Source organism: Anopheles gambiae, chromosome 3, assembly GCF_943734735.2.
Source record: "Anopheles gambiae chromosome 3, idAnoGambNW_F1_1, whole genome shotgun sequence".
Lineage (NCBI taxonomy): Eukaryota > Metazoa > Arthropoda > Insecta > Diptera > Culicidae > Anopheles > Anopheles gambiae.
In genome coordinates, this window is record NC_064602.1 from 15901676 (window position 1) to 15924942 (window position 23267).

At 46.6% G+C, this 23267-nt stretch overlaps 4 protein-coding genes across 6 annotated transcripts; 1 reads left to right on the forward strand and 3 right to left on the reverse strand.

The window, feature by feature from the left end:
• Positions 1-2546: 2546 nt before the first annotated feature.
• Positions 2547-14198, reverse strand: LOC1275572 (facilitated trehalose transporter Tret1). 3 transcript variants are annotated; one of them, XM_061653582.1, is made up of 7 exons: positions 14012-14198; positions 13359-13936; positions 13044-13284; positions 4422-4687; positions 4155-4346; positions 3793-3941; positions 2547-3723 (listed from the first exon to the last, which is right to left on the reverse strand). In XM_061653582.1, exons 3-7 carry the CDS (start codon positions 13163-13165, stop codon positions 2791-2793), a joined length of 1662 nt encoding a protein of 553 aa, XP_061509566.1. In that variant the 5' UTR covers positions 13166-13284; positions 13359-13936; positions 14012-14198; the 3' UTR covers positions 2547-2790. The 3 variants fall into 3 exon arrangements, with proteins under 3 accessions (XP_061509566.1, XP_061509567.1, XP_061509568.1); XM_061653583.1 differs by lacking the exons at positions 13044-13284; positions 13359-13936; positions 14012-14198 and adding an exon at positions 8914-9382; XM_061653584.1 differs by lacking the exons at positions 13044-13284; positions 13359-13936; positions 14012-14198 and adding an exon at positions 8904-9382.
• A 273-nt stretch (positions 14199-14471) lies between these two features.
• On the forward strand, positions 14472-17093 carry LOC1275573 (protein MCM10 homolog). Its single transcript, XM_314834.5, has one exon. It carries the CDS (start codon positions 14606-14608, stop codon positions 17006-17008), a length of 2403 nt encoding a protein of 800 aa, XP_314834.5. The 5' UTR covers positions 14472-14605; the 3' UTR covers positions 17009-17093.
• Positions 17094-17170: 77 nt separating this feature from the next.
• On the reverse strand, positions 17171-20686 carry LOC133392727 (uncharacterized). The gene has a single exon (XM_061653585.1). It carries the CDS (start codon positions 20213-20215, stop codon positions 19235-19237), a length of 981 nt encoding a protein of 326 aa, XP_061509569.1. The 5' UTR covers positions 20216-20686; the 3' UTR covers positions 17171-19234.
• A 697-nt stretch (positions 20687-21383) lies between these two features.
• LOC1275574 (cytochrome c oxidase subunit 5B, mitochondrial) lies at positions 21384-22702 on the reverse strand. Its single transcript, XM_314835.4, has 4 exons — positions 22457-22702; positions 21820-21993; positions 21685-21728; positions 21384-21585 (listed from the first exon to the last, which is right to left on the reverse strand). The coding sequence occupies exons 1-4, from the start codon at positions 22533-22535 to the stop codon at positions 21523-21525; spliced, it is 360 nt and encodes a 119-aa protein (XP_314835.2). The 5' UTR covers positions 22536-22702; the 3' UTR covers positions 21384-21522.
• Positions 22703-23267: the final 565 nt, after the last annotated feature.

The window sequence follows — 23267 nt, forward strand, 5'->3', positions numbered from 1 at the left end:
ACAGTGTGTCGAGCGACATTGGCGCTCCAATAAACAAATGACACTTTTCGAGCAATTATCACCGGCATGATACCCCGCTGCGGCTACGCATAAAAATAAATCGTAGCGTAAAGGTTTGAGCGAAGATTAACACTTTCGCGATAATTTCTGCTAATCGCACGCAATCAGAATTAGGAACACCGTAACATTAGCCTACACACTTTGACCGCAGTGAGTCATTTGCTGGGCGATCAAAAGATTGATTGATTGGAAAGTGTTGTGTGGTTTAAAAATTGAAAAGAAAAACAAAAATCATAAATTAAGCCAAAGCAATGCTATTTCTGGAATAGGTACTTGATAAAACGCGACGGATCAACAACACAGCTTTTGGGGACAAATGTTTACCATCACAGATTACTTCCAGAGGGGTAGAATTATGTTTTTAACGCAACCAACTGTGTCTTATCAGCCCGACCACGGTGACAGAAAACCGGGGTGTGTCTGTATTGTTGCCCTGGTCATGGGATGCAGATAATTGTCGGAAGATCTTTGATAATTACAATATCTAGTGTGTCATACTTTTTTTTATCTGGCTTGCTTGTGGAAAGATAAATATTTCCATTTTCACCGTGTTGCCATGTGCCACGGGATGGCCCGTGGTTGGACCGGGTAAATAAGGGAACTGCATTTGCATAACATGTTCTATGTTTGGCAGAGGCTTTACGCTTTTTTTAAAAGTTGTTTTATTTAGTGTAAATAATGAACTAATAGGAATTTTAATCAAGTTTTTTGGGAATCAATCAATAAAACAACTAATTAGATAACAAAAAAGAATGAGGATCACTTTAAGATCACTAAAGAAATTGAGTTAAATTCTGACGGTAATTCTCTCGTTAGATTTCTACGCTGAATTTTGGAATCATTTACTGGATAAGATAAGGCACTGTTTCGGTACAAGCAACGGAACACATTCACGAATCGTTGCAGAACCGGAACAAGACCTGGGACAGTTTCGGATTGTTTTAGATCACCTGTTCAGAAGCATGTGGGACTAGAAGTAGATTGGTATGGGTTCTAGATCGGATCTAGGAACAATAAGGATTCAGGAACGGTTCTAGGTTCAGTTATATGACCTGAATTATGAATGAATTCAGTATCAGTTCAAGGACCGATATGAGTTTAAATTCAGTTCCAGCACCGGTATGGGTTCGTGATCGGTTCCAGGAGCGAAAAAGGACCAGTAACAATTACAAGACTGGTATGGGTTCAGTATCCGCTACAGGACTGTTGGATGGATTCAGTGTCAGTTACAGGCCCGGTATGAATTCATGATCGGTTCAAGAACTGGTATGAGCTTATTAGGCGGTTCAAGAGCGATATGAGCTCCAAAATAGGTATTAGGCGTCATCCATGAATTACGTAACGCAAAAATTGCAAATTTTCGACCCCCCCCCCCCCTCCTTCCTCTTCATAGTGTAAGAAGCTCTAACGTTGGAAGAATCCCCCTCCCTCTCCCTTTAATAGCTTATTTTATTGATCAAAATAAGATTTTTGTGAATTTTTCCCTCTTACATTATTGGGGTGCATTCACATTTTTTAAAATGCAACAAGAAAAAAGTACATTATATTTTTTATAAAGAAAGGTTGTCCCTTGCAACAAGCAAATAAAAAAACTGTTTGCAATGTTCTTGCATCACCATCATCAGAAGCACATTTTATCGAGCTATCCAGGTACTCCATAAATATTTCAATCTTTCCATCTTTCAATATTTCTTTGGCTTTAGATATTGTACCAGAATCGCATGCTACAATCATCAAAAGCGTGCCTCTACAATCGATTGCGTGCCACTTCAATCGGCACAGTATCGGAATGCAACGTTACTGCGACGAACCTTTGGTAAGTTTTTCCATCCGTCCGTCCGTGGTAACCAAATTCCGTCTTGTGTTCAATCCTCGCTAAGTCACGAAGAAGAGTGCTCGTTTATTATTATGACGAACGAAAAAATAAAATAAAATATTTTATTATGCGTTACGTAACAAAAGTTTAACTACCTCTCTCCCCTATGTAACAAATCGTAACGTTTAACCTCTATCAGCGTTACATAGTTGATGGATGACGCCTTAGATCAAGAAAAGTATAAGTTGATGTGGCCATGTAACAGGATTTTATTACCGAGACGCTACAAACCATATCCCAGCGTTATTTAGTAATTATACAAACACTCTTAAACCTCCACTATCTCACTTATCATACTTAAAGCAGACTTATTTCTTTCCAAGAAAGCTCATTCATCATTTGTTCTGCCGAATGGTTTAGTCTTGGACTAACTGGTACAATAACAATTTACAAAGAGCTTAATGTAAAGCCATTTCCTCGAACAGTACTCTGACTCCAACTTGGACTGTGTTTAAGCCTATCAAGAACGTATGAATAACTACTTAGCTTATACTTAAGCCACCACCAGCCAACTTTACACCCAGTCACGCTAAACAAACAGCCCACAATGTAACCGGGATCAACCATGTCATCACGTCATCGTTAACAAACGGAACCACCCACTCAACCATTCCTTTTACTAAACGCGCCTTCAACACGCCTACAACACTTTATTTCCATTTCTTCCTTAAATACAGTGGCGTTAGTGAGATTGTAAAATGCTTATCGATCTAAAATGTCAACAGTATTTTTTTGTCTCCGAATTAAGCCGCACCCGCTCCGAAAAGAACCGCACTCCTCCTATCACAGACTAGTGGTTTCGCTTATCTAAAACTCCCTCGGTGTTTCCCAGGTGCCCCCCGCTGTCGGGACCGTTACGCCTTCGAGGCCTGCTTGTCTACTTCGGACGCATTTGCCTCCTTGCCGCCACGGAAGTAATCCTCAATGTCCTGCAGCGTGCGGCCCTTCGTTTCCGGCAGGAAGAAGTACACGAACACGATGCCCAGCAGGGCGACCAGTCCGAAGAACAGGAACACATTCTCATTACCGATCGCACTAACCATCGTCGGGTAGCTCTTCAGTATGATGAACGACATGGTGTAGCCGAAGAAGATCGTCAGCCCGGACGCGAAGCCACGGATCTTGGTCGGATACACTTCCGCATTCATCGAGAAGGGTAGCGTGAGGAAGCCAAGCGTAGCGGTAAAGATAAACGCCACCAGCAGTGCGGTCGGGATCCAGTTGTACTGCGTGTCGGCCACCGGGAACACGGCACACGCCGCCAGCCCAAACATACAGCACGCCATACCGAACCCAGAGAACAGGGCCGGCGGTCGGCGACCAAACTTGTCCGAAATGAACGACATCAGGATGGTGGTGACGACACGCGTCAGCCCTACCAGCACCGCGCTCAGGAACGGATCGATCGCAACGCCTGCCTCCACGGAGAAGCTGGCCGCGTACACGATAATGACAAAGATGCCGGAGAATTGTTGAAACAGGAAGAAGATGCACATGATCGAGAGCGGTTTGTACACTTCCGGCTTCTTCAGCTGCACCAGCTTGGAGGACTTTTTCGTCTCGGACGACCGGAACCGGGCCACATTCTCTTCGAGCGACTTGATCTCGGCCTTTATCTCGGGATGATTATCCTCCTTGATGGCGCGTATCACCTTCAGGTAGCGTTCTGCGTCCTGGGGTCGCCGCTTGCCCACCAGCCAGCTCGGTGACTCCGGCAGGGGAATAACGGTGATCAGCGACACGCCAGTAAACACGCCGCAGATCGTACAGACGTAGCGCCAGTCCTCCTGTGAAAGGTATGATTCAGTACTCAAAGGGGGCTTACAATGGGCTGTTGCTGTTACGTTGGCGCCTACCTTGAACATGTAGCCTAAAGAGTACACCAGCAGCATTCCAATGCCGGTACAGCCGGCCGTGAGCAGCGTCAGACGGCCTCGCAGCCGTGGGTGTGCAACTTCGGCGGCATACACCGAGGCCGGCGTGCTGGAAAGCCCGATAGCAATACCTGGAAAGAGAAAGGAGGCGCCACCCCGTTAGTTATCTTGCTCTCAGTCGTTATCAAGATCGCGGCTTGTTCCGTGCATTGCAGGCACACATCGAACTTTATCATTCCGGAACATTGAAAGAATGCATTGAAAGAAGCGTCTCGATAGAGTACAAAGATGTGCATTTACACTACCCGAAAAGAAACAAAAAAACCCCGAACAACACCACCTACCGATGATGACACGTGCAACGATCAGCTCCACAAACAGTACGGATGCGTCCGTACGGCTGGCGAACGACATGATGGCCCACGAGATGACCGAGATGATGTTGATGCAGTAGAGCGTGCGCTTGCGGCCAACTTTATCCAGCAGATAGCCGGACAGTAGCCCACCGAACGGGCACATGATCGAGGTGATGGATGCTAAATGGAAAGGAACAGAACACACTTTAGCAATCCGCTGACACGGAAAAGGGTGCTTTTTCTTCTTTCACTTACCAAACCAGCTCGCTTCCGACTCGGTCAGCACCACGGACGTGGTGGAGTTGGTCAGCTCCATCATGGCGATCGACGGAAAACCGATGCCCATGCCGGACGATATGATCGTAATGTTGGCGACGACCGCGGCTATAATCTGCGTGATGGCGGCACGCTTCGTCAGCTTCGCAATGCCCGAGGAAGCCGACGCTTCGGCCGCCTTGTTCGCCGATGGATCGCCCGGCATGTTGGAAGGTGTTTCGCGTGCTTTATCCATACTATCGCTCCTGCAAAATGTGGATAGCGGGGAAAGGGAAATTGTAAGATAAAAACGCATCAAAACATTGTTGCAGTGAAGTAATGTGTGTATATTTGTTTGACCCAGCAAGGCCATTTTGCTTAACAATGCTTCAAAACGATTCTATCTGTGTTATGACGTTGGATCGTAAAATCGACTTTACGACTAACAATAACACAACACGACGAGACAAATAGGAACAGTACTAATACATCCCCCGTTTGCCGTTTACGAAGCGGATGTTGAAAATGAAATCGTGTACATCCAAACGAACGGTATCTTCGAGATCTACGATCTCTAGTGAGCGTTGTAGTCTGTAATGTGTTGAACAGCATAACACTCTGTGGACACTGGAATGTTCCTTATCGTCAGTGTACAATCGACAAAGGGAATTGGTTTGTTGTATCAGTGTTTCAACCACTTGTAACGTGTAAGATCGTTTCATTTAATTTAAGTGCCTCGATACATCAAATCTTTGCTATCAAAAGGACTACATAAGCCTATTACAGGACTTGAACAGCACAGCAGCAAAACTGCAATTGGATTAAGAGTAAATCCCAGGGTGAAGATGTATTGCCAGTACCTATTATAGGACTTAAAGTGTATCAAGATCATTGCTAGAACCGGTATAGGTAAAGAATCACTTCCTAATCCAGGATCGATCCGTTGATGATTCTAAGACCCAGAGAGGATTGGTACCAGTTCCGACAGATTCGATACCTATTCTTAGACCAGGATAGAATCCAGATTGGTTCCACGGAGGATAGATTCAATATTTGTTCAAAGATCGGGATGAGTGCAAGTTGCAGTACAGGAATAAATCCACGGTTGGGAGAACATAGGCTCAAGATCACCATCGTGATCAGAAAAAGTTCAGAAGTAGTTGCCTATAGCATATGACATATAGCTTTAGTAGCTGGTCCGAAACCATGGAGGTTAGCAGTAAATCGAACCGGGGTATTACCTCAGAAAGAGGAGAAGAAGTAGTTGCAGAAGCTATTCCAGAATGTAAAAATGACCAATATCCAGTTTCTAAGACCGTGACAGCTGCAGGATCACGATTACGTCTTTTACAGCACTGTATCGAGCAGCAGGCATCGAGGAACTGTTTCAAAATAATAAGATCGAGTTCAGTTTGCTTGAGCGGGATAGGCTTTGTGATCACTTGCTGAATCGTTATCATTTCGCAATTAATTTCATGATCTTCATATACTCAGAATCTATTGATGGGTCTGAATAAGGTCATAATCAGTTTCGATATGGGATAGGAATAATTCCACAACTAGAATAGTTCCATGAACATGGGAAACCATCAAGTTTTAACTAATCATCTTTAAAAAGGCCATCCTAAGAAGGCCTAGATCAGGAAGGGATGAGAAGATCATCTACGAAATTTGGTAGTAATTTATCTTTGAACATGTAATTTATCATTCAATAGCATTATAAAACAATAATTGAATGTTAAATTAAAGTTTATACAACAACGTTCTTCCTAAACAAGAATATAATCAAATCGAAGAATTCTGCTCTATTTCTGCGTCCAGATGTCTAGGTCGTCGCTGCATGTTATTGACCACCAGCAAAAAGGACCATGATTCAGGTTGATCCCCCCGCTCACCCGGAGGCACACAAAGCAGGCAATTGCTATAGACATGCTAATTGCTGAAAATATGCACCACCCACCATGTGTCAGTTCCCGTAGCGTAAACTGCGTAAATCCGATTCGTCGCACTCAGTCTGTTTGCCCAAACAATTAGCTACTCATCGAAAGTCTTCCAAGAAAAGATACCACAAAACGGAAGGAGCACTGGCTTCCAACGACACAACCTTGTGGTAATAGAATGTACTGTGTTGGTGGTACTGATTGATGGTTAGATTGATCCAAAACATTAGCATCGTCGCACTTTCGTTGTGTAATGGTCTCAGGAGCGGAAAACGGGAAAAAGGCGGATCTTAGCATCTGTCCCACGTGCCCCATAATCACGGAGGATCGAGCCTTCGCAAAAAGATTGGCCAACCCCGGGTTGAACCAGTTGCGAGAGTGCTATCGAGTGCGGTGAAACAAGGTACAAGTAAACAGGGCGAGTTGCACATACCGGTATGGTGAGATGTGGAATGTTTTCTTTGCCATCCCGAGCTGTCCGAGTTCCGAGAGATTACCCGCGCGCTCTCTTGTATAATCTACTAGGCCAGGTGTAATGCACGATCAAACATTAAAGGGATGACGTACGAGGAAAGTGTGTGCGAAGCCAAAAGGGGGACCTTACACGGGTCAGGTTCAGGCGCTGAAGGTTCTGTTCCCAAGTCCCCAAGCCGCTCAGGGTGGGTTCACTTTATCTTGGCCCGATCGTGCGTTGTTATCTGAAGGCTCGGGCCGGTGTTCGCAGGGGCAACAGCTGTTGCTATCACAGCTATCGCAAGATCGTCCGTCAACGTCACAGCGTTGTTTTTCCAAACCGTTCTTTTTTATGGACGCGATATTTTTAGCCCACTCGGCACGGGTGGTTTTTGCATATCTTTTGCCCCAGGGCAGCTTTCTTTTGATGCACTTTCCTTGCCCTTCGCGGAAGATCGCACCCGTGACATAGTTTTAAGCCCTAACGCAGCGCAGCCCTGCGTTTCCAGTGTCGCGCAAACAACGGGGAAACGGGCAAATATTTATGCCCTCCACCGAGGTTGAACAAGCTGTGTGGGGGTGTGGTAAAAGGGGGGGGAGGGCACCTTCACCCTCACTATCGGTAGTTAAAGGAGAGACAAGCAAATAAAGATAGATACCGGTTTGCCATAAGCTCAAGATTGTCTGGCGAGAAGATAGAGAGAGAGAAGACGAGATGGGAAGGTTTAATTGGAAGGTTCTGATTGTACAGATGCATTTTTCAATGCCATTAACCTCCTCCCGCCCAGTCGTCGAACCGTCGGAATCGGTTTTATGGCGCCCCCTTCTTCGGTACCGTGAAGGGTGTCCTGGTGCCGGATCTCGTTGGGCGCAGTGGCGTTGTTTTGTTAATCGAGTTGCTCTCGCCTCGACCATCGGATGATGATCAAACTGGTATCTTCTCTTTTAGCCTCTTTTGATGAGTGTGGGAACTTGAAGGGGGGTCTTCTTCAAAAGGGGGAGATGCTCTGCATAATGAAGCAGAGTCTCGCAGTGTCTCGGAAAAAAATCGCTCAATCATTATTGACTGGTTAAATCCCGTTTTGTTTGCTTTTCTTGGGGGAAGAAAGAAAGATCAACTTGCAAAACCACCTTTCGATAACCTTCGTGGGGTGTGGTTTGAGTGGGGAAGTCCTTAATTTGTTTTCTGTTTTCTGGGACACCTTCCGAACACCTTCAAAACAAGTGTTTTAAAGGGATAAAACGTTAAATTTGAAATTCAACAAAAAATGCTCTTAAATTCACAAATTAAAGCAAAATATTATTAAATGTAAATTATGCTGAATGGCACGCAATATTCTCTAACTAATTGTGGCAAACTGTATTGCACACACACACACACGGCCACATTTACAATGGCACACAAACACTGTGTGGCAAATACGAAACAAACAATAACCATATTTCCTCGAACGGTTTTGGGGGGGACAGGGAAAACCGCCAGACATTTCTTTTTCCCCCAATTTTCTATTTATCCAGTTGGTGCGTGTAGCCAATCTTGCGTCTGATCTGATCCATTCGAAACAGTGAGAGAAGATGCACATCAGATTTGTGGAGCTGGAAATGATGGCATTATCATTTAAAATAATTAACTTTAATTCAAACAAAAAGTTTTTTGAATGATTTTGATAAAAATAAAAATAATTTTAATTAACTTTCAATTAATTTCCATAATAAATCAAATTTCATCTTTTCAAAAGGACACAAGATTAAAGGTTACGACCAAAAACACATAAACCACACACCCTCCAACGCACACAGGTTGTTCAAAAATTTAACCATAAATTGGCCTTTCTGAATACCAAAACCCCCTTTTTTTACAATCCTCGAACGATCCTCGGACGGCGCCGAACCCATCTCCATATTGCCCCCCCCCCCCCCTTCCCCCCCCTGGCTGCTTGTTGCCATTTATAATTGTCCGATGCATCGCACCACGGAACGTTCCAGCTTGATTATAACAAATCACCTGCGCGATAAATTTTGCAAAACCCTTTCACCCTCCCCGTTGATGTTCCCTGGTAGGGGAGAGTTTAGGCGCAATCCCGCTTACTTGTGCTTACCGCTTGGTCCGTCCGTGGTGTCCCCTACACGAAAAGTGGTCCTATAATATGCCCCAACACCGGTTTCTCTCTGCACGGTGAAAACTGGCCACTACACGACTACCGTGCGAAATCGACTCGCTCGACGCAGCGTTGCTTCGGTGCTGTTGCCAACCTGCCTGCTCGGCCTGTTTGCCCAAAGCGTGCGGGCCGATACGCGTCACGACACCACGTTCACGAGGCGCCCAAAAACGCACACACACACACACACACACAAGCACACACCGAAACTTGGGCCGGTTTTAGTTTTTTGTTGTCGTTGTTGGTTGGTTGGGTGTGGGGTTGGAAAGGCCTAGACACACGCGAAACAACACACCACGCAATCAGAGGCAAAGGCACCAACACCGAAAACCACCAGAAGGAGGAGAAGGAGCACTTGCAGACTTCCTTTCGCGGCGATCTGCTCAACACGACTGGGATGGCTTCGATGGGCCGCCGATCGTATTATGCTCGAGCTCGGGCTGTAACCCACCCACCCCGCAAACCCTCCGTCCGATCGTCATCAACAGCATCATCATCATCGTCAACCATCGTCGTCATAGTCATGTATGCCCCCGATCTTCCTGCCATGCCTTGCACACACTCTCTCAGCAGGCGCTGATGGAGACGCACCACCTTCCAACGCGCAACAGCCCCAGCGCGTCCCGGTGCGTTATATGCCCGTTTGTCTCTCTCTCGCTCTCTGTCGACCCCCACTACCCTTATTTGCGGGCTGCTGCACTCGATGGCTGTTTGGGTGTGGAATATATTGGGCTGCGCCGGTGTTATTTACCCCGCTGTGAGGGCTGCGCGAATCACCTGCGGCTGCGCGTGTGTCCGCCAGAGGAAAGATAAGAGAAGCGGCAGCAGACGGTGCGCGCACGGTTTGCAGGGCAAGGTCTAGTTACGTTGGTGACGTATCGAAAATGCACTATACCCCCACGTTCCCCCCACAGAGTCAGCTGTTCTAATTTTGTACTAAAAATTTAAATCCCCTTTGCGCATAAAAAAAACCACGTGCTTTTAGCTTTTATAGTCGTTTAAAAATCAAAATTACACCATACAGGGGGTAAACGCACATCGAAAATCTGCATCTGAAAGTTTCTAGAAATGTTCTAGAAGCCACTACCCACCCACTCGCTACCCACCCACCGCTTATGTGTGCCATTTATTGTTGTTTTCTTCTGTGGTTTGGTGTTTGGCGCGCAAGTATGTACAGATAGAGAGCAAAAAAAAGTTGTTTATTTGTTTTTTTAAAGCAACCAACATCATCATCAACCTTACCCGCTTAGTACACAATTTCTAGCAAATTTCCCCAGCTGTCAAAGCCCGAAAACACACGCACGACACAAACACAACGATTCAGTACGGTTTGCTGTTTTTCGTGTTTCCCGGCCAACCCGGCAACGCGAGCGATGAAGATCATTCTAGTTCCTGCGGCGGCAGACGTACAACAATGTGGCTCAATTCATTGCCGGTAGCCCAATCGACGCCGATCTCCAGGGCAGATACCTTTCTTTTTCGTGCCTTTGTGGGCCTGTTTGAGCGCATATTTTGAATCCAAATCGGGTGGTAATTTATAACGAATTAATCTGCAAAAAAAGAATGTCGACGGTTGTGTTTTTTTCTCTCGCTTTCGTTTGAAAATAACCCACAGAAAAATAACAATGACTCACGGGTAATGGTAATGGATCGGTAGCACAACAAACGGGACGGTACCATTTAGTACCAAACCTGGTAGATTATCCCCGTGGTAGCGATCGTGTGCCCAGCAGTTTTAGTTTAACCAGCAGCACGAAAGAACGATTGTAACGATTGTGCAATAGCTTGCAATGTATGATAAGAAGCAGCAGACTAAACGTATGTTTCCAACGTTCATCTCGCAGCGGGCCGTGCTATACTAATGCTGGCAGTAATTAAAATACACACATTTATGTCTTGCCTACCCGCTGCCCAGACAGAACCTTGCGCGTTGCTCTAGTTTCGCGTTATTAAAGCAACGCGCATCAAAAAAGGGACCGATTATCGACGCGTATGCGCGTCCTTGATCCGTATCCGTATCAACTCCCCTAGAAGGAAGGGGGTTTAACACGATCGGGCAATGGTGCCAGAACAAAAGTGGTGCCAGTGGTATCAATAAATGGGAACATAAACCGTTTTGTACGCGCGTTTATGCAGGCCCATGGCGATATGATATCCTTCGAAATCGGACGCAACCGAAAGCAACCGGTTTTGAAGCTGTCCGCATGTTCGGTGTACATCATCCGGTAGGTGCCGTCCGGTTTGGGGTGACGATTTGGGTCAACCTTGGGCGGAAGAAGGTCAGCAGGGCAGAACGCGCAAAACATTTGCCTGTGAGCAGGCGACATAAAAAAGCGAATCTTTTAAATGTTACACATCATGACGAGATCGTTGCCCTCGCGGCTGTAGATTGCTGTTTGTTATTTCCGTGCTAGCAAATTGGTTGAAATGCACATTTTATGTTAATCGGATATAATTAAGCAGAACGAATCAAACCACCAGCGTGGATGAAGGGGAATTTTATATGATCGCAAGATTAAATGACTAAATTGACAGGTATCAACAGGGGTGCCCGTCATGTTGCGTTGATAAGGCCAGCTTGGTAACCTGTCCTCCAGGATATTTATGGTTTATGGTTGTTGCTCTCCTTTGTTGCTTCTACTCCATCTCCAATTGGTATTGTTGCACTAGATCTGGTTGAGACACTGCTTTAGTTAGGAGGATGTATAATCCCCGGAACAACTCATCCAATAGAGTTAGGAGTAGTTCAATAGTATCAGTCTGGATCAGTCCGAATCAATCCGGATCAATCCGCATCAGTCCAGTAATGTCCGGATCAGTCCGTATGAGTCTGGATGAGTCTGAACGACTCCGGTAGAGTCCGGGCGAGTAGTTTAGGTTGGCATACAATTGTTCCGATAGAGCTTTTTTGTTATTTACATTGCTGCTCTTCGACCTCAGCTCTTGTCGGAAGGCTCTAAACGCAACATGTTCCTACAGCGTCATACATGAGTCATACAGTGAACCCAAAACTGCAAAGATTTTGGACGCTTCTTAGAAAGAGACGCTCCATACATTTATGATAAATAATTCCTATTATTCCAATCAACTTCGGCATCATTCCTCTCCTTGAAACGGATTTGTAAGGATTTATTTCACATTTTTAGTCTCAAGACAATCAGCGACTTTACGGTTTCTATTAGTGATGGGTCATACGACTCCACTAACGGATCGACATATGCGACTCCGACACGTGGGTGCAACGAGTTCGGTAGGTTCATACGAGTTCAATAGGCCCATAAGAGTTCGGTAGGTTCATACGAGTTCAATAGGTTCATACGAGTTCGGTAGGTTCATACGAGTTCAATAGGTTCATACGAGTTCGGTAGGTTCATACAAGATCGGTAGGTTCTTAGGAATTCAGTGGGTTTAGTAGGTTTGGTGGGTTCAAGCAAGTTCAGTAGGCTCATACCAGTTTAGTAGGTTTGGAAAGGAAACTGCTAAAATGTTGCTTCATTTCGTTAGGATGCGTAAACTTTCCTAACTGTAGATATGTTCTTCTTCTTTGGCCGCTGAACTCCTATGAACCTATTGAACTCGTATGAACCTACTGGACTCGTTGCACCCACGGGTTCGAGCCGCATATACTTTGCTGAACCTACTGAACCTACCGAACCTACTGGAATCAAAATTACGACCCGTAGCACTCCGGGTCGCATGTGGACGGCTCCGACCCAATAGGTTCGGGTCGACCCGCCCATCACTAGTTTCTACTGCTGAAATCTACAATATTTCGTTGAATTATAAAATGGAAAAAATTACGTACTTTATCTTACAGACAATTCTTGATTAGTGCGTTCCTTACAGTAAATAAATCCTTACAAATCCTTTTCAAGGAGAGGAATGATGCCGAAGTTGATTGGAATGATAGGAATTATTTATCATAAATGTGTGGCGCGTCCCCTTCTAAGAAGCGACCAAACCTCTGCAGTTTTGGGCCAAAGAGCAGCAATGGCAATACAAACAACCCTATCGGACCAGTTGTATGTTACCCACGCGAGATCGATTGATAATAATAAACACTGACTTACCTGATAACTGTTTGCTGAATGCCCACTCCCCCTGTTTGCGCATCCTCGCTGTACGTGACCATCCAATTGCCGTTTGGTGCTAAACTTACTAGAACATTTCGCACATGCAAATAGCTGCTCATTCGTATGCAGCAGCTCGTGATGTTTTAATCCCTTTTTACTGTACAGCATCTTTGGACAGTACGAACACTGTACCTGTGGTCCGCCCGTGTGTGCTTTCCGATGAGTTGTTAGATATGATCTGTGAATACAAAAAGGACTTTATAGACCAAATGTACTATATTGCAGATATTTAAACCACTTCCAGCAACTTACCTAGTTACGAACGATTTTCCACACTCCTCACAACCGAACGCTTTGCCGCGCGTGTGCACATGCAGTCGGTGTGTGCTTAGTTCCAGCTTTGATTTGTATGCTTTACCACACTCCTGACAGAGGAACATTTGTCCACTGTGCCGATAGTAGCTATGGCGGCGTAGTCCATGCCGACAGGAAAACATTTTGCTACAGCCAGGCGCGACACAGGCGAAAGGTTTAAGCCCATTGTGTTCGTTCAGATGGCCCTGGTAGTAGGTGGGTAGCATTGTTTTACCACATATCTCACATATTACCACGTTTGGTTGTGCTTTGCTGGGCTCCCCTTGCGCTTTTGTATCGCTGGAGTCGTCTGTTACTTCATCACTGCAGCTATTGGTGGTTTCGTTGTCTTTTTTCATGACGTTTTTGATGGTGGATTTTCCATTCTGTGTATCCACCGTATTTTCGCCGTTCAACACATTCAGCAGCATATTATGCACATCCCAACACGATTCACGATATTTGTGAAAATCTCGCACCTTTTCAGCACAGCTGCCGCAGACACGACATGGCCATGATTTATTCGTTGGATTTATCTGCAAGGTAAGAATTAGGAATTGGTCAACTGGACAGGAAAACTAAGGGGAACCGGAGCAACTGGTTTTACTTACAGCCAAACCAAGACAAATGTTTATTTGCTGATAAATCTGTTCGTCCTCAACGTTTGAAGCGGTGGGATTAAAGCACAATCGACAAACAGTTGAAAAATCGTTCATTTTCAAGACTTTTGATGAGAGTTTTCCCGGCCCGGGTAAAACTGCGCCGGTTTGTTTGGATTTTCACAGCACAACAACAACAAACTCAAGGTAGCTGTAGAATAGCGTCAAGGTTGCTACAGCGAGATGTGCGCGATACGTTTCGTCGATGAAAATTGATAAAATATTTTGAAGAAAATAATGAAATCGAATTGATTTGCTCAAAAACGTATCAAATTGTAAATAATAGAAGGGCTTTTTGCATTAAATATGCTCTAATCATGCTCTTAATAGAAAATAAACAATCCCAATTATTTGAAGCGTTTCATCGACAAGTTATGTCGACTTGAACGGAAGCGTTTACTATCAATCCCTTCTCGGAATGTCAGCTGGTGGCAGAAAGGCGGGAAAGACCGTAAACAAAACAGGTCACATTTCCCCAGTCCAGTAAAAGTAATTTATCTAATAGCTTACTCAATTAGGTTCTCTTCAAACCAGTGTGCACCAAAAATGTCCGAAAACATTGACGATTTAGATGTGGACGAGCTGGAACAGTTGCTGTTAGAAAATTACCAAGAAAACGAAGCGGAACATGAACGGGAACAGTTAAATCGCTCCTCCTCGACCGGTAGCGGCGATGATGGTGGTGTTCCGCAACGGAAACTAACTCTCGAAGGATCCAGCTTTCTCGTGGGTGATACGGACAGCAACATTAGCCCGGAAACACCTTCAGCAGCGAAACCCGAAGCGCCCGTGACTGGTGACGCCGATCTCGATTCGTCCGACGATGAAGAAACGAGAAACTTTCTCGAGCGCAAGTACAACCAGTACGGACGACAGATCAACGATTTGCTGAAAACGAAGGAGGCGGAAAAAACGGACCAAGCGCTGTCGACATGGGTCGATCGGAAGCTGTGGCAAATCAATCGCAGCTCGCCACAAACACCTTCGGCAGGGACTGGTGGTGCAGCGGAGCAATCAAACACCCCCGTTACGAAGGCAACTGGACAGCTTGGCACCAGCAAGCCTACCAGCACAGCAGCACAGTCCCCTGTCAGCAATGGCAGCATCCCGACCGTGTTTCAGGCAACCGTTCACACCGATCCCATCTTCGGGCTGCGCATAGTTCATCCGCTCATATCCAGCCAAACGCTCCAGGAGCGGATGGAAGGTAAGCGGGCGGTCCCGTTCATGCGGCTGCGCAACTTTATCGAAACGGTCGATCTGCAGCAAGACTGGGCAATTGGCGGGGTGTTGATTAGCAAATCGCCCACCAAAACCACCTCCAAAGGCAAACAGTTTTCCATCTGGAAGCTGAGCGATCTGCACGGCGACATCAAGATGGTGACGCTGTTCATGTTCGGGCAGGCGTATAAGGATCTGTGGAAAACGGCTGAAGGTACGGCACTGGCCGTACTGAACCCGAACGTGCTGAACAATAACAATGAAAAAAGCATCGAGGTCACGCTGTCGATCGATCGCGCTACGAAGGTGATGGTGCTGGGACAGTCGCGCGATTTGGGCACCTGCCGGAGTCGCAAGAAGAATGGCGATCGCTGTACCTCCATCGTAAACTTGGGCAAGTGTGAGTACTGTGTGTACCATATTAAGCAGGAGTACAACAAGGCAAGCAATCGGGGCGGTCTGCTAACGTCGACCGGTGGGCGAGGGTTGAACGAGCTGCGGAACAAGGTGCTCGGCAAGAACGAGGTGTTTTACGCCGGGCAAAGCTTTAGCGCGGTAAAAGCGGTCAAACATCCGAAGCAGATCGAGAAGGATCGTAACCGCATGATGACGCTGTCCGATTACTTCCGCTCGCCGTTTGAGGGTACAGGTGGGGGAAGTGGTACATCCGGGGCAGCCTCCCCATCATCATCATCGTCCTCGTTGCCGTCTTATCGCGCCGCTGCGCTCGTCGCAGCCAAACCTCCCAAATCGTCTGCCTCTCGGGTGGAGTTGAACGTTGAGCAGCGGAAGAAAGATTTCCAACGGCTGCAAAGTCTGGGCGTATCGACCGAATCGCTTCAAGCACTGAAGTCCTCCACCCCAGCAACGACACCATCGCAACCGACAACCGTCTCCCAAAGCGGAGGAACGCCATCCTCCAACCCGTTGGCAACTCGAAAGTTCAGCCTCGAAACGGTACCGAAACTGAGCCGCGATTCGTTCGACATCGATTTCACCGCCAAGAAGGTGTCGCTCAAGCAAGCGCTCCAATCGCGGGCCCGTGCGGCGGCCATCATCAAGCAAAAGCCGCTCGAAAAGGCGAACCCGAACTTTATCAAGTACCGCGGGACGGAACAGGGCAAGAAGCGGGTGCTGGAGGAGCTGTCGAAGTCGAATGTGGCCACACCGGACGGGGAGGAAAATGCGGCCAAGCGCCCGAAGCTGCAGCCCTCCGAGGAGGACGAAAAGGAGCGGGCGCGGAAGGAGCACATGGCACGGATCATCGCGGCGTCCTCTTCCCACCAGGATCTGGTGGTGGCGAGGGAAAACGAACACCAGGAGGAGTACTTCAAGTCGCTCGAGCGCAAGGAAGCGATGGAGGAGAAAATGCTCAACACGTTCAAGATGGCGTGCAAGGCGGTCAGCTGTGTGCAGTGCAAGTACATTGCGTTTTCGGCCGCCGACCGGTGCAAGACGGAGGGCCACCAGCTGCGGGTGCACGATGCGGAGAAGCGTTTCTTCCGCTGTGCCGATTGTGGCAATCGGACGGTCAGCTTGTTCCGGATACCGAAGGTAAGTTGCAAGGCTTGCCAAAGCTCGCGCTGGGAACGGTGCGCCATGATGCGGGAGAAGCGTGGCATACAGGTAGGGGATGTGCTGTCGATCCGCGGCGACGAGGAGAAGTATTTGGGCAGTTTGGCGGGGGCTAGTGCCAGTTTGAATCTGCTCGTGCCGGAGGAGAGCTGAGGTTGGTGCACCTAGAAAGAGAGACTTTGTGTAAATTAAGGCATGATAAATTGATTGAAATAAATGTAAAACCTGTTGTCTGATACGTAAACTCACCTTTTTAGAGCCTCTTTTACAGGGCACTCCGTTCTCATTGTTTCCATTTAGCCCTCTTGTAACCGCTTTTTTATGTATGAATGATGCTTTTATTGACTCTTCTTCCTACGAGAGCACTGAATACAGTTTTGTATACCAAAAACGATGCGAAATGTCTGAGTGTTTGCTGGAGCTATTATCGGTTATCATTAACTTGTCAGTTTTCTCTGTTCGAATATCATCACTAGGCGCTAAACATGGGTGTGTTTGTGTTTCTTTTTTTGTTTCGTGTTGATGAAGATGAGGTATTACCGTTATTACTGATATTTCGCTGAATGATTGTTGGTTTAATTTAGTTGTAAAAATGATGTTGGTTGCGAATAAATATATGCGTGGCCTCCCGTTTCCAACCATTAGGGAAAGCTACTGCCAAAAATGAGCGATGAATGAGAATAGAAAGTAGTTGAGAGCAGTGCTGCAAAATGTCACCGTCAATGTCATGAAAAAATCTGACTGCAACAAAATCTATGTCAGCGTCACGCACTCAATTGTGATAATCAGAGGTGATACTCAAAACGAATGGTGTGATCAATGCATGCTTCGTGACATTAATGCAACCATCGCTTGGTCAGCTTCTATGTCATGACTTTTTTTACTGTGATCAGTTCCGCAAAATGTTATAGTTATGACAAATTCTGGCTGAAACAAAATGTCATGTCAGCGTCACGAGCTCTACTGTGATGATCAGAGGCGAGACTCAAACAGTTGGTGCGACCGTCACATGCTTGGTGACATTTTGTGCAACCAACTCAGTCACTTGGTCGCGACATTTTGTGTCGGTGATCATCATGATAGTCATGAGAGATATGCGATGCTTGCGGTTCCAATGAACAAAATGAGCATATTTTTGACCCTACAGACAATAAACAGATCGACAAAAAATGTCATGACCAAGTGAGTAATCAAGAGTTGGGTGCTAAATAAAATGTCACCAAGCATGTTGATTGATCCATCAACTGTTTGAGTCTCACCTCTGATCATCTCAGATGTTTACGTGAGCTGATTTGAGCTTCGTTTCAGTCGTGAGTGGTGGTGACTGAAACAGAAGCATTTGGCAGCACTGTTCACAGCATGAAAAAAGTCATGATTATGCTTGTGACAGCATTAAGCACAGCTTGTGAGTCAGAGATTCCCATTTGACTCAAGCACTCGCATGTCGTTTTCCGCATGTCATGGCGCACTTTCATTGAGTATCAACAATGACCATCAAGCTACCACGGATGTGTTCATTGTTCTCGTTGGAGAACATCTCGTGATGCTCATGACATTTTGCAGCACTAGTTGAGAGTACATATATTAGTAATGCCACCACTCTTCTGAAGGGAGTGTAGCCTAATTTTTTTTTGTATAATGCCCTTACACCTAATTCCTAAACGATGAATAATAATGGCCTTAAAATGATGCGCAGGGAGCCAAAATTCCGTCCAACTTGGACGGAAGGCTACTATGATTTGGTTGAATAGAGTAGGGGACAGTAGTAAATTCTTTGTCGCTTTTGGTTTCAATACATGACCCCCTGGTGGTTTCCTCTAAGCCAGATGGGGTGTGTGTGTGCCTACAAAGGAAGGACAATTTAGTCTTGTTTTTCTACTACGCACTACGCCACCGCTTCTACTGCCGTGAGGTTACAAACGTTCTGTTATGGAGCATGATGTGAGATTACAATCAGTCTGTTCTGGGATTGTTTGATATTTGTTCATTTCGTTCTCTCGTGTTTGAGTATTTCATAAGGTTGAGTGGATTGAGTCCTAAGTAGAGAGGTCCTAATAGCGAGCAAACAGCTAATGCGTCCTCTGCTTCAGAGAAGCAGTGCTCTAGCTAACTGCAGACTAAGAAAAAGGCTTTTTAATCGCCAGTGCTTTGGTGCGATTTGCAAGGAAAAACGGGAAAGAATAAGAATATTTTACAGCCCTGCACTGTCCTGAAACCTATCCTTTCACCATGGGATGAGGCATTAGCGCGGCAGACAGAACTAAAGCGACTAGCAGAGCGCTCATGCGTCATGAGACTTGGTGTGTTGTGCCTGTGCTACCGTTACTGCTAAGGCAAGGGGGAAGCTTTCTTTTGTTTCGTTTTGTTTTGTCCTTTACTTTACCAGTTGTTGAGAAAATCAAACCCTTTACTGTTGCCGAGCAGGCTGTTCAGCTCGTCGTAGTTCTTGTCGTCCTCCTCCACGGACGAGGACTGCGCACGGTGAAGGCACTCGTTTTTGGCGCTCTTGGTGAACAGGTTCACCTTGTCGTTGTCCGCATCGAACTCGTCCTGCTCGAGCGCTCCGCCATCGAGCTCGTCACTGCCATTGATCGAAGCAGCCGATGCGGCCGTCGTCATCTCCAGTGCGGTCGACTGGTTGAAGATGAGATTGTTAAACTTGCTCAGGAAGCCGGCCCCGGTTGTCTTGGTACCGTACGCCTCCTCCGTCAGGATGATGTTCTGCTCGCTGTCGTACGCCGGCAGTTCCTTCGCCTTCGTCGCTGCCGCCCCGTCGCGTCCCTTCGCCAGCGGCCCGCCGTTCGCGTCGTCCGGTTTCGGCGATTTGAGCAGCAGCTTCTTGGCCAGCAGCCCGGCCGCCGCCTTCACGCTGACGTCGTGCGGCTTCTTCGCGTCCGGCTCGGCCCGGTCCGGTGGGAAGAGGGTGAGATTGATTTGGCTTTTGGTTTTGTGCGAGAACGGCGCCGAATGTTCGTCCCGGTACAGGCCCACACTGTCGTCCGTGATCACCTTGCGGCCGGTGCGCACGTACTGGAACGTTTGCAGCCGCTTGCCATCGTACCGGTTGGCGTTGCGGTCTTCCTCTCCGCCTCCCCCGGTGGTGGGATCGTCATCATCCGTGCCCAGGATTCGCTGCAGCGAATCGGTCGATGTGGAAAAGTTGTCAAAGTACTTCAGTGCCAGCTCCGGCTTGATGATGGTTTCGTTCACTATCTCCATCTGCTCCTCGCGGCTCAGATCCTCCCAGATGTGCTCGTACGCCCCGCGTATTTCGTCGATGTCGAGGGCGATCTTTTTCGAGATTTCGTTCAGATTCGCAAAGTAATCCGACACGTACGTGCGGTCCAGTGTGGAGTCCATCGTGCGCCAAGGCTAACTACGGAATGGGCGGTGGCGAAATTGTGTAGCGGGGCTGTGCCTTACATTAGCGCCCGAAAGAAAGAGGGCCCTTTCGATGCGGTTTCGCGAGCGATGGGCGCTCGCGTTCACCAGATGCCAATAGCCTCTTACGCTTATATAGATGGCAATCAGAGCGTGTCCGACACTGGGCTATGGTGCTGCTGCTGCTGCTGGGGAGGAGAGCTGCCCTTTGGTATGTGATCGGGTGCCCCGTCGATTACCCCCGCTTTAGCCGAACCGTGCGCGAGTGTTCTCGCTCAATTAATTGATCGTTTCATCGCAAATATCCAGCCCAGCCGATACAGTATCGACCCAATCCCCCTACACTCAGGCACACACTACACTCTAGCCTAAATTAAAGAACGCGTTTGAGAAGTGGAACGCCTTTTTGTTGGGTGAAAAACTATTTTGTTATGACACTGTTTGACGTCGCCGTCGTAGGGAAGAAAAGGTAAATATTATGGCCGACCTGATGGTTTGCGTTTATGCTGCATGGTGGAGAAGCTCATTGGCCGGATTGGCCTCGTGACGATACGTGGGGACAGGGAAAAGAATGAAAAAATCTTCATCTTTCGACGAATTAATAAGATTTTGGATTAGAAAAACTAACAAACGATTAACTTGGGATTAAATCCTATTTTAGCGTGTAATTAATCATCATTCTCGATGTAAATAAATAGAGTAAGCCATCCTCCGCATGCTGCACCGAAGGTAATATGCAGAGCAAAACGCATGTTAGCTTTCAATAAAATTATTTGTTTTATTGGATAACACTAAATTGGTTTTGCTATCGTGAATTTGCTGTAGGGCGTATCGTTTTGTTGCTGTAGCCAATTAGAACAAACACACTCATGGGTAGGTATCCTGCAAGAAGCGGTTATGTTGCCCTTCTCTTCCTCATTAACCTGTAGATGGACACACCAGCGATGTTCTATTGATTTGTCCTCTTTTTAGAGATGGAAAAAGCTGTATCACCAATTGCTATGGCAGATCGGAACGTACACACCTGGATGTAGATGCATGAATGCATATCCTCCCGTTCGGGAAGCTCGATGGACTTTTTCTTCCCTTTACCACCAATGCCAAACTATGATCCCAGGTGGTGTGGTGTGTCTGTATTGTAGTTGGATTTGTTTGGTTTTTTTTTTCAACGGTCTGGATTTCTCTTTATTTCGCGAAGGGTAATGCTCTCCAGGGTTTTTAAATATTATTTAGTTTGCTTTTCATTTCTACAGCAGGGTGGCAGGTGTGGGATGGTATGCCACCGTTTAGACTGGAGCCTTCTCGACCAGTTTGAACCAATGTCCGCATTCGCAACGCTTCGGCTGGCCCTAAAATGGAACAAAAATAGAGCACAAAGGTGTTATTTATATGTGCGATGGGTTGCTCTAAAACGTTGATTTGATGTTGAATTTGATTCGCCAACCCACCTGGTGCAGCCACATCCACTGGACATAGGTCTGGTCTTCCTCGCCTGGAGAAGACAAAGGAAAAAGGAACGTTCAGGTGAGATGAATCGATCATGCACGATCCGACACAAGGGAGGGGCGTTAGTCAACACTTACAAACACAGCCGACTAGACGAGCATCGAATGCCGATGGAATCAGGTTCGGGCTATCCTTGGTGCCCGGTCCGCGCTTGAACACACGCATATCGAACGGATCTGGGTTGCCTGCCTGCTTCGCCAGCAGCTCACGCTTCTCGATACCGGTGGCATGCTCGATCGGGTCGTTCATCACTGCAAGAGAAAAGGTGCATCAGCCGAATGCAAACCAAAGGGTCAGAGAAACGTTTTTCTTCCGCTGTGCCGGATCCTGCGGCTGATAAAAAAAAACACCATCACGTCGCCTCCAGCACAGCCAGACAAGTGTCAAGTGTGCTGAAGAGCGGAGGGATGGGTCGCCGTACAGCGGGAAGGTGTTTTAGTGACCTTCCGGACATTTTTTCGGCCCAAGCTGGCCTCGATTGATGGCGATTGTTCTTCCGGCACTGCTTTATCACGCCTTTCATCCTTTTCCGATGCGAAGGATGCGGATTTTTGCCCTTCCAAATTACGTAAGCACACATACACAGGGCCCGCCGCTGTCTCTCACTTCGGTCAGACAGAAGTTTTCGATCGCTCCATCCGTCTCACACACACGCACGCGGAACGACGATGTGTGTTGTGCAATATATTTCGGGGGGCACCGAGAAGAACTTACTTTTGCAAAATCGAACGGGCGTGTAGGTCACGTTTCGCTTGGCCGCAGCCAGCACAATTCTTCCGCACAGCGACGCCATAGGTGTGGATGCTTTTGCACGCGACGGGGAAACGATGTGAAAAAGTGTGCCTTTTCGTCGTCGGCCTGGGATTGCACTTTTCGTAAAGAGTTTTCTCACCGACTGCGATTGCTTTGACGTGCCGTGAGAGCGCGCCCAAGGTTGCTGGCGGGCTGACGGGTGAAGGTGGCGTGACCGCGTGTGACGTTTCGCTGGATGACAGAACGGCTCAGCTCAAAATGGCAGTTGTTTGCATGGGTTTTACAATAAAATAGAAGAGTAAAGGAGAAACAATTAACCTTTAAGTTGGCAACCGGATACCCGGGTATTTTTTTTAACTTTAAACTGCAATAACTTTTGATTCATTGCTTTTATTGACCTGAAATTTTCCGTAGCCTCCCAACTTTTAATTTCTGATTTTTTGGTGCATAAGTTGTAATTTTAAACAGCCTATAAGTATTTTATTTTGATTTTTTTTTAACTTTACCACGTAAGTTGGCAACCAGCATACCCGGGTATTCCATACATTTTGTATGGAGAATGACGTTTCTCTTCTTCCTCTTTCCGTATTGTGCTTATTTTCGAGTCAAATTCAAGCGATTCCAAATTTCAATTTGACCGTTATTTTTATAATAAAATGAATAAACTAAATGAATAAATGAAATAGAAGACAATATATGGTCGGCATTACTTGCTTACAGCATTAAAATATAAAAGCATTGTTTACCTATGAAAATCGTTAATTTTTTGTAT